General features: G+C 45.7%; 1 protein-coding gene across 1 annotated transcript; it reads right to left on the reverse strand.

Moving 5' to 3' along the window:
* Positions 1-1,099: 1,099 nt before the first annotated feature.
* On the reverse strand, positions 1,100-8,964 carry sp4 (sp4 transcription factor). The gene is made up of 7 exons (XM_070846970.1): positions 8,518-8,964; positions 8,182-8,252; positions 6,873-7,223; positions 5,582-6,779; positions 5,051-5,249; positions 4,108-4,307; positions 1,100-3,491 (listed from the first exon to the last, which is right to left on the reverse strand). Exons 1-7 carry the CDS (start codon positions 8,522-8,524, stop codon positions 3,220-3,222), a joined length of 2,298 nt encoding a protein of 765 aa, XP_070703071.1. The 5' UTR covers positions 8,525-8,964; the 3' UTR covers positions 1,100-3,219.
* Between the last annotated feature and the right edge of the window lie 2,206 nt (positions 8,965-11,170).

Here is an 11,170-nt window from a genome sequence, read left to right on the forward strand (position 1 = left end):
CATCTAGTTGTTGCAGTCTCTCATCTGTTGGATGCTTGTTTCAGCTCTAACAAATTGTACATTTAAGAGACGTGCATACAACTTTTATGCTGCTTTGTGTGTGTGTACCTGGTGTGATTTCCCCAGGTGAGTAGGGTCAGGTCCAGGTCAGCTGTGTGCTCCTGAGGTGATGTGGGAGCCAGTCAGCTGATTTCCTGTAATGACCAGGTACCATTGCTGCAGGGCAGAGGTCAACCTGGGGTCACTGGATCTTCACGAGGCTTCATTGTCATGCAGTCACAGTGAGAAATCATCTCAGTGAGAGACCATTTTATCATAACATTTGTCTACATTATTAATAATCTGTCCTCAGTGTCAGTCTTAGAGTGCACACTACAGATACATACAGATGTGCTGGAAAAAGTTTCAGCTCAAAGTTTAAGTTAAGCTTGTTGTTCTTAACATTTTGGTGTTGGATTTAATTAGCCTTACTTTCTTGGTCAAAATAGAACCCAGTATGTCATTCTCTAACATCAGTGAATTTATGGAGTCAAAACATTAAAAAACATGTTTTCTTATACTTAAAGAGCACATCACATTAAACTCCTTTTTACCTTCAAAACTCTACAAAAAATGCCCGAAGGTGCAGACGGAGGTTATACTTCACACTTTGATCGCAGCTGTGTTACACTTGGGGTGTTTAAGATCACGTTTTCTGAAGCAGACAGTTTATTGGCTCATTATCCGTCCACACATACAAAAATAACTCAATCAGTCAAAGCAGCTGTGTGGTTTCGAGTGGTTAACAGATTGTGAGTGAATGGTCACAGGTTTGATCCTTGTAGCATCAATTTGGACTCCATTAGCAGCAGAAAGAATAATTGAGAACAGGAATCGTTCCCAAAGGAAGCACAGATACACTCCCCATCACTGATGTCACAACACAGCTGAGAGATTACCCAGTAATAAGGAGGTGGTAGGCGTTTTTGTGTGTGTGTTGAGGTCAAAGTGTGCCATGTGTTGATGTTTACTTACCATTGGTTTCTATCTGATTTGAGATACACAAATACCAGAGCATCAAAGGGGAATTTAAGACAGTTTTTATCACTTTATTGTCAAGTGTTATGCAGGCAAAGCAACTTTTCCGCTTGAAGTTGTCCTTTTTTTAAATTTTTTTTATTGACATAACACGTTTGTACAAACCAGTTTTAAAAATATCAATAAACTGGAGCCTTTGAGGCTAACCTGGCAAAAAACCCATTATCAAATGTCATGGAGACGAACAAACATCATTTAGAAAAAGATTTACAAATGAGATGTCACTACAAAATATCAAAGAAAAAAAAGTTGGTTGTCACACAAAATATTACCAAAAACATCTAAATTTGTTTGGTATCAATCTTTTCAGCTTTAAACAATAGTAACTTTTTTTTTTGCTTTCTTCTTCTTTTGTTATTTATTTTTCTCCAAAAACACGTTATGGCGCAAAGAGAAGAAGAAGAAGAAATAAACAGCAATGGTCAGACATAGACAAATAAAACAGAAGCACAAAGAGTAAAGAAGAGAAGCAGCACTACGGCAAAAAACTGAAACATGCTGTACACAACCTCAGAATCAACGCGCACAAATACAAGTCCAGCAAAAGGCAAATAGTACAAATCAAGGATAAATAATAAATTAGCCGTACACACTGGGGTCCTGTGTGTTAACATATGGGGACTTTTTAAAACAATTGATAAATTCTATAAAATAAAAGCATCTTTTAATTTCAAAAAAGAATGTACGCACTGAACTAACACAGAGCAACACCACCAGAAAACATCTCATAATATCCACATAGCTAAATAGCCTGACCCACACCCACCGACAGCTCTCACCACTCTGTGTGACTTGACCTCTCTGTGCTGTGGTCCGCTCTCCTTGTCTTCCCCCGACAATGCAGGAGAGCCCCCATGTTTCTCCATCCCCTCGACGCCGAGGTTCCCTCCGTACTACAGCTTGTGTTAAGGCAATTGTGGTACGTTGGTCACCCAGCAGGGTTAGAGGTGTAGAGGGTTCATCGCCGGAGCACAGAAAGCGAAAAGCAACACCAGTGGTCCTTTTACCGCGGTCCGACGAAACTGTCGTTACATCTACCAGGTACCATCTGATGGTAATCGATCACATAAAAATCACAAACTCGCGCTGGATAGACTGCAGCTGTGATGTTAAAGCCACCCTGTAGTATCTGCAAAGTAACCGGCTTTGTTCAGACGACAGCACTGCTTTCAGATGTTTTCCCTAACCTTAGAGCAAACTGGCTTGTTTTATTAACAGAGAAAACTTCCCCTGACAATGTAAACATGGTTTCACTAGGATTGTCATTATAGTATTGCTTTCACTACACAAACAAAGTTGTAGAAAGCTAGATTGTTTTTCTCTATAGAAACCTTTTTTTTTCTAATGGCCACTGCGCCTCAATAGGAATGCATTATTTATAAATCTTTTTATATGTGCTTTTTTTCTACTCTTTTATTTCTTGTTTAGAATCAACCCTTCTCTTCTTCAATAACAGTTTATCTGTTGACTGGTCTCAAAGGAATCAACACCTGAATCTGATCTGAGGACTAAACCTGAACCATGAATAAAACTCAAATTAGGTAGATCCTTTCCACGACAGCATGGGAATACAAACGCTCGTCATCCATACAGGTTCCACACACACACACTATCCCCAAGACTGACCCCGCCCCATCACTGCTCTCCAACAATCCTGTACCGTGATTGACCCTCAGCACTGTCTGACAGGTATGAAACAGGAACACAACTTTGTGCATAGAGTTAGATTCTGTTGCGATTAAGAAAATGTCTCTCGGTATCAGATGGTTTTAGATTCAGCAGGTCCCCCTGTCTTGTGCTAATCTAGAGACTACTTACACTCCATTCCCCACCAGGCAAGGAATTATTATAGATTCATTTTATAAATGCCAAACTAATCTTTCATACGTTTAGGCTAAATTTTTGTTATTATATGTGTTAGTTTTTTTTTCTAAGATTGTGATGTTTTATAGTTCTCAGTGTCTGTTCATTGCATGATCCTGTCGCTTTTGAGTCCCTTTTCACGAGAGAGCGACATTTTTAAAATGAAGTAAAAGTAAAAGTAAAAAAACAAGAAGAAAAAGTAGCCACCCTTATAGTCCCTGCAAAGACTCCCAAAAAAACAGGAAGTCGGCCTTCCGCAAAGAGACAGGAGTCAGTTGCCTATTCGAACTCCTCCTCTTCCTCCTCCTCTTCCTCCAGGTGATTAGAGGTGGTGGGTGTCGCAGGGTCAGAGTCACGCGAGAGGGTCGCCACAGCGACAATCTGAGGGGAAGCGCCCAGGCCTTCAGGGGTGTCTTCCTCCATGTCATCAGTGGTGATGATTGCCACCGCAGCTCCACCCTTCTTGTTCTGGTGGGTCTTGATGTGCTTGGAGAGGTGGTCGCTGCGCATGAAGCGTTTGGAGCATTCGGGACACTCAAAACGCTTTTCTCCTAGAGGGGAGGAGACACAGAATTACAGAGAAATAAATCAAGAAAGAACCCCTGGTTTTCAACAAATACTCCCCAGTTGTGTAAAAAAAATCTGCTTTGGTTGGTTCTCAGAGCTCTGTTAGTAAACGGCTGAGGAATGGGCAAGAAATTATATTATTTGAATAAAGTAGAAGTGGTAGCTATGTTGTAAATTATGAAAATCCAAACTACTTTAAATAAAGGATTTGAAGGGAGTTTGTATTAGAGCTGAAACGATAAGTTGATCGAAAGCAAAATAATCAGCTGCTGTTGTCATTTTTCAAGCAAAAAATTGTGAAAAAAATTCCCCAAATTCTCTAGTTCCAGATGGTTTCCTGCTTTTCTTTGTCATACATCTCTGCAGACTGAATATCTCTGACTCTGGCTCAAACAAAACATTTGAAAATGACATCTGTGAAGTTGTGAGGGGCATTTTTTTAAAATTATATTTCATGTACCAAAATTAATTGATGATGGAAATGATTGTTGGTTAGAGTTCTTTGTGAATTCAGTATAAAGACAAAATACTGCCAAAAGTCAAACCCTACCAATGAGACTAGGGTGACCCATATCACCAGTCTACGTATGTGTTTCCTACCTGTGTGTGTTCTCCGGTGTCTCTGCAGCTCGTCGCTCCTGGTGAACCTCTTGCCACAGAAGATCCAGTTACAGACGAACGGCCTCTCGCCAGTGTGCCAGCGCAGGTGGGCCCTCAGGTGGGACGTCTTGCCGTACACCTTCCCACAGCCCTCCATGTGGCAGATGTGCTGCTTCTTCTTTGTGGGATCCCCGCTGTTCCTGCAACACACACACAGAAGTGAGCTGGAGGGTGTGTGTGCGTGCGCGCATGTGTGTTTAGTAAAAGCCATCAGGACATAAAACAAATGGGAAGGTTTTTATTATCCTAAAGATAATTTCCACAGGCAATTCTAAAATATTTGAACAGTAAACAAGCTCTGTTCTATGAAGTTCACATAGTCAGACTTTTACAAAATGGATTCAGTGATTATTCTAGCAAAGTTGAATACATTTGACTGAATATTCTCAGTGTATGTTTTGGGTGCCAGCTCCTCATTACAATGTGAAGCTCTTGGTGGTGAGAGGTCGGATCTCTCACTTTAGGGTACAAGCTGCACTGTTTTCTGACCATCTGTCAAACCAGTTCTCCCACCATGTCATCAATAATTTTGGAATAATCATAAAAACCAAAGTTAGTTCCCCTGTTTTTTCTTAGCTCAGTGAGAACTGTGGATGGGGAGAAAAAGTTAGGAGTTAAGAATTTTCTGCCCAAAGGCTGTTTCGTTGTGAAATACTACATAACAACTATACATGTATTGTTGCCTAGTGCAGGTTTTTCAAAAATGTACATTATGTGTGTTTAATTTGTCTAAACCGACTGTATCTTAAAAGCAAATAGAATAAATGTCCCTTCAAAAAAAAGAGAGACAAACCCAGTAATTGCCCATGTGACAACATGTTTCATTCTTGTTTTTTCCTTCTGCACCCATACAGGGTGCTCTGTGTTTCTCATGTGTTCATACCTCCCTTCTCCATCCCTGCAGTTTGGACAAGAGCAGGCAACACGACGAAGCCTCTTACTGGGCGGCCCCTCCTGGTCGGAAGAACTTTGTACGGAGCCCAGCTGGTCTGGACTCATCGATGAGCCTGATGCCACGTTCCCAACAGTGACCGTCACGGGAGAGGACTGAACTTTGACCCCATCCTGACCCTGTGGCTGACCTGAAAGGTGATTGAAAATTACAAGCGTTACATTCTCTGCTGGGTAGTAGAAAATATGACTTTTGAGAAAGCTGAAAAAGTAAGATTTTGAGTACAGTGTCGCACACACAATTCAACTGCGCCAGCAGGGCATTCAACTTTGAATGGTATATGTATGAAGTAGTGTGCCACACTATTGGAGATTAGAACTGGAAAGGCATTAGAGCGTCATATTTTCTCAAACTAATAATGCTTCCTCTGCCCAACGACACGGCTTCAACCAGACTTTTGTTGTGAGTACTAACAATGGACCAGTCTACACATTCACACAGTCACTCTTGGTTCTTTCTTACCCTGTAGACCAGTTATGGTGAGGGGAACACCCTGCACCTGAACTCCAGCAGTGCCCAGCCCTGCGATGCTGACCGTCTGTACCCCAGACCCAGGGTTGATCTGGGCTGCGCTCAGCGTCAGGGGAGCTCCACTCAGGGAGACCAGCCCTCCACTCCCCACTGTCGTCCCACCGGCCACCGGGGCAAGTGTTAGCTGCTGCGGCACAGCCGTTCCGAGGCCGCCCTGCAGGGAGACTCCACCGGGCAGCTGCAATGTTTGCCAGGTGATCTGCCCAGAGGGAGACAGGGTTGGGGTACGAATGAGGACCTGGGCTGGGTTCTGGAAGGCCTGGATGGGCTGCAGGGTTTGTCCTGGGGCCAGCTGGAGGGTCTGGATGTGCTGAGGTTGCTGCTGACCCTGAGCCTGAGCCTGACTCTGAGGCTGCAGCTGGATCTGTTGCACCAACTGGTGCCCCACTTGGCCCACAATCACCTGCTGAATGGCTCCTGCTGTATCTGTCTGGTTCTGCAGCCCGTTGGCCTGGTTCTGGCTTTGAGAGTCTGCCTCACTGCTCTGCACTTGGGTGTCAGCTGGTGCTCCCTCTGATACAGCAGAAATCACTTGTGTCCCATCAGATACGCTGTCACCTTCGGCTATTGCCATTGTTGAAACTGTTGATGCTGTAGCAGGAGCTGCCCCAGACACTGTTGTCACCAGCTGGTTGCCATTGGCAACAGAGAATGTGCCATCTGCAGATTGGATGAGCTGCACGGCCCCGCCCCCTCCAACATTATTTATCACAGGCAAAGCCAGGGTCATGCCACCGAGGTTTATGGGTACAGTGGTCATAACAGGAGTCTGGGAGCCCTGCAGAGTCTGCAGCTGCAGTGGGAAAGACTGTGCGGGGCGGATCTGCAGCGGGACCGTCTGATTGGCTGTACTTGTCAGGATGGCCTGCTGGTTGGCTGGCTGGAGGATAGCCTGGGTCTGGCTCGGACTCTGGGTCTGGATGAGCTGTACCTGCTCCGGTAGAGCCCCGATGGAGGCTGTCTGAGCTGGGCTGATGTGAATCTGCTGTCCATCTGCAGTCTGCAGGTGAGGGATGACCTGATACTGGACCCCGCCCCCAGCATTGGGCAGGTTCTGAACCTGGATGATCTGGAACTGCTGCTGTTGCTGATTGGCCGCAACACTGTTGGTCCCACCTAATGGCTTCACCTGCACAACGGGAAAGGACCTGCGATATAGTTAAGGGGACAAACACTGACAGTTGACAAAAAAAACATTTACTGAAACCCACTAATTCCCCACCTTGCGCCCGCCAGGTGAGCTGTCATTAGCCAAGGTGGTGGCCACCGTCACAGCAACAGGTTGATTGGTGTTCTCTTTGGCCATAGTAGGCGCTGCTGTAATGATCTGCCAGCCGTTCCCTGTGAACTGAGCTGGGACCAGTTCCAGCTGCTGAGGCACCAGGGCCTGACCTCCAGCTGTGTCCACCACTATCTGACCTTGGAGCTGGCCTGCCTGCAGCTGGATCTGACCAGCCTGGACCTGGATCGGTTGGGCCCCCACCTGGGCCTGGGCCCCCTCCGCTCCCCCCTGCCCTCCGATCTTACTGCAGGTGGCCGCTAGCAGAGCCAACGGAGAGGGCTGGGAGGAATCCTGGAGGAGACAGGGTAGGAGGGAGGGCAAAGGACGGGCGGAAGGGAGGGGCAGAGAGAGAAACTGTTAAACAAGAGTGACGAGGGAAGGAGGAAACAGAAACACACACAGAGAGCTCATATACATACACAAACAAGAAAGTACAACATGTGACTAAAAGAAAGAGCCAGAAGGGATGGGCAGGTAACATTATGCACACTCACACAATGAACAATCTGAAGCAAAGAGGAGAAAGAGAAAAAGAGCGAGGGGTGGGGAAATACATGGTGAAGAAAAAAGAAACTGAGTGAAAGAGAGAGAGAGAGCTGTCAGTGGAAGTGGGCGGTATTACAGGAAGCGAGTGGGTGGGTGTGTGAGAACCACATTTCTCTTTTCTCAGAACAGTGGAAGAAAATGCCGCCTTCTCTCCCCCTCTCTCTCCTCCCTTTCAAAGGAACTAGGTCGCAGGCAAATTTTTAATGCCATACACCTCTCCAGACTGCAGAGAAACAGTCTAGGTTCTGTAACAAACATATTAGCAAGGAATAATATAGCAACAATGCCTGTCATGCATGTTTCACAACAACAATGCACTTAAGAATAACTGTCTGGCTGAAATTAATCTCCAAGACATACACAACCTATGAAAAGCAGCTAAAAATAGAAGTTGCACAGTTGAAAAGCCACATACCAACGCTGCAGGTCTTTAAAATAAATCCATACGCAGAATTAAACCAGTCTGACTCTAATTCAAACAGACAATTCAAAAGTGCAGTGGTGGAAGTGTGACAGCCATATAAGCCTATTCAAGAGGCTCTGGGCTGGCTCTCAGCAGGGCTGCACAGAAGCAGGAAGTGGAATTCACCAGAGAAACGCCCCCAGAGGTGTATGGCTGGCTGGGAGGGAGTAAGTGCATTTTTGGCCTACAGGCAAAGCAAAAGTAATGAACTACATTAAACTCTTATTTCATTTCTTTTACCTGCGATCCAGAACTTTTCCCCTTTTTAGATGCTTTCCCTCCTTCAGATCCAGATGATTCCTTCTTCGAGTCTGCGAAAACAGTGAGAATATTTCCAGTTATATCATCACAGGAGTATTTCTGAGAAGTACAAAGTCCCAGGTTGAGGGACAGTCATGCAGACGCTATGTGGCCTAAATAAAATCTGATCATAATGCAGATATGGCACAACAAAGGTGATCAATAAAGAAAGAGCAGAAACCAGTAACCTCATCATCAATATCAAAGGGGCTTGGAGCCTCCTATCTGTCAGGCAGAGAGAGAGGGGTGGAGACGGAGAGGGGGGAGGGTACCTACCACTCATAACGCATTAATATACCGAGAGGGAGAGGGTGTAGTTCACGGTAGAAGGCCGGCCGGGTACAGAGGCGGAGGACGGCCTATATGTTCGGCGCTGGGCCGTGGCGGATCTGCCCGTCCGACGAAACCACCCACCGGCCAGGAAGGGCGGTGCCAAGCGCAGGCACAATCAAGCAGCGCCAAATAACGGAGATAACGGAGAACACGGTGACCGTCCCCGGCCCGTCGGCCCCCTCGCAGCCCCGCCGTAGGTCCCTTTCAGCGGAGAGCCAGTCCATAAACGAGCAAATTAGCGCTTGTCAGAATGATATCCACAGAGAAGTTGACGGTGTGTGACCGTACAGGCCCACCCACTTCCATTTAAGCATCAGGACAACACCCTCTCCGCTGCTCCTGCCTGTCGCCGCCGTTCCTCTCGCCGCACGACGTGAGGACGCCTCGTCGCCGTCCGTCGTGCACCGAAAACAAACCGTCACCAGTGTTTGTATTTTACGCGTATTCCCTTTTTTTCGTGCACAATTGGTTTTTTAAGGGGTTGATACGGGGAGATAGCTGTGGCTTTTGTGGGCGGACGCGCTCCTCCCACATATTCAGATTGGACGACGGAGCTCGGCGTGCGAGGGTCGAGATGGGAGTTGTATTTTGGTGAGGCCTCGCCTTCTTGAACTGGATTGGGCGACGGGGACTACAACTCCCATGATGCTCCGGCGCGTCGGACGGGTTGGAGCCGCGGTAGTCATGTTGGTGTGAGAGCGAGAGGGAAGGGCGGTGACTTCTGTGCTGTGGGGGGTTGGGCGAACGGGAAAGGGAGGTGTGTGTGTGTGTGTGTCTGTGTGTGTGTGTGTGTGTGTGTGTGTGTGTGTGTGTGTTATTTCCACTTTCTGTACTCGGTGGTGACACAGGGCGACAGCTCTGGTGGAAAAAAAAAAAAAAAGAGAAGCAGTGGATCTGATGTGTCTTATAGTTTCATTGCTATGAAAAGTAAATAACAAAGAACTTCACAATGTGGTAATGTTGCTAATATGCTGAAATACTTGTATTTTCTTCCCCTTTATTATATTTTCCTTTCATCAGTCCCTGTTGCACTTGTCCCCATGACCATGCAACAAATGCCTTATTTTCAATGTTTGCTGGTTCCATCCCAACAAATATGAAGATGTACTGCCTTTTCTCAGTCAGAATAATTGTAGATGTAATATTTTTGAATGCATTGCAGCAAAAAAGAAGATAGTTTTGGGATATGTTTTGTATGAGCTTAATAATCAGTCAACCAACAGAGTGTTAGCAACTATTTTGATCATTTTTAAAGCAAATGTGCCCAAAAAATCACTGGTTCCAGCTCCTCAACTGTCAATATTTGCTGCTCTTCTTTTTCTTCTTTTCTCTTTGCCCACAATAATTGGCTATACAAATGACTTTTACTAATACTTAATAAATGTATTTGTGGAAGATTCAGCTAAGAGTTGACTCATGGCTACTTAGCAGAAGAAGAGCAGCAGAGGATGTAACTGATAAAAGTCATTAGTTGCGGTAGCAGCAATCACAGAGAAGTTTCTTGTTTGTGTAGCAGTCTGGAACAGAAGTCACGTCTCCCACCCACACGGCAAAACCTCTTTCAGTCTACCAAAGGGAAATTAGCTGTTCAGTTCATCTATGCAAACAGAGCTACATGCTTGCGTGGTCGGCCTGTGTGGCCCCAGACTGGGGCTTCTCCTGCCCAGTTTGTCCACTCCTTCAGAGAAACCCTCTCTGAGCGAGGAGTGACTTTAGCCGAGTGGAGTCACAGCCCTGGTTCGCCGAGCAGAAAACATCATTAGCGGGCATCCAACTGAGGATATGCCCCTGGCACACGAGGGGAAACATTTAGGCGTATAGGCTGTAATTCTCTGTCTCACCAAGATGCACCCAGTCACATTAACACTAAGTCAGGATGATGCACAAAGTTGGTCAGTTCTCATATAGGTTTCAACAATCCTTTGTGATACCTCAAATGATTTAGTGAGTTTAAAAGCTGACTTTTCCTCACCAGAGGCCTAAAAAGAAAAATTACTGTGTTGAACATGGCTGCTGGTCTGCTCCTGTGTTTTCTCTGATTCTTTTTGGTCATGACACCACTAGTACTCTGCACATGTTTTCACAGCTGAACTACACACACACACACACACACACCTGGGGTGGCCCAGAAAAATACACACACACACACACACACATGGACTGTAATTACTGCGGAAGCCAAGTGCCTTGTTCCCGCCCCCTGGGCCACTCGGCAGGGCGTTGCTAGGCAACGGGGTCTGGTCTGAAGAGGGGTTGTTGTCTGTGTGTGTGTGTGTGTCTGTGTGTGTGTGTGTGTGTGTGGTGATGGAGGGGTGGGAGACAAGGCCATAGTCTGTTATAGATAACTACACTTGCACATAAGAAAGCACATTTTCAATATCCAGTGCTTTAGTGCCTCACTGAATAGTAAGGAATTAATTCAACATCCTTGATAAAACATTTGACCTTTGGTGATCGCACTAAAGGACAAAAGTCCTCGAGGGGCTCTACAAATGTAGGGTCAGCTTTAGCATCAGGACATGCTTAAATATGAATAGCTAATTTATGAATATTCCAACAGTGTGGAGAAAACAAATGTGGTTGTAATACTTTCCAG

This window comes from Pempheris klunzingeri, chromosome 16 (assembly GCF_042242105.1).
Source record: "Pempheris klunzingeri isolate RE-2024b chromosome 16, fPemKlu1.hap1, whole genome shotgun sequence".
Taxonomy (NCBI): domain Eukaryota; kingdom Metazoa; phylum Chordata; class Actinopteri; order Acropomatiformes; family Pempheridae; genus Pempheris; species Pempheris klunzingeri.

Excerpts from the sequence above, each read along its gene's own strand:
- sp4 (XM_070846970.1), bottom strand. Across the intron at positions 6,780-6,872 it reads GCTCACCTGGCGGGCGCAAG|GTGAAGCCATTAGGTGGGAC; the intron begins GTGGGGAATTAG and ends CCCGTTGTGCAG. Across the intron at positions 5,250-5,581 it reads CACCATAACTGGTCTACAGG|GTCAGCCACAGGGTCAGGAT; the intron begins GTAAGAAAGAAC and ends ATCACCTTTCAG.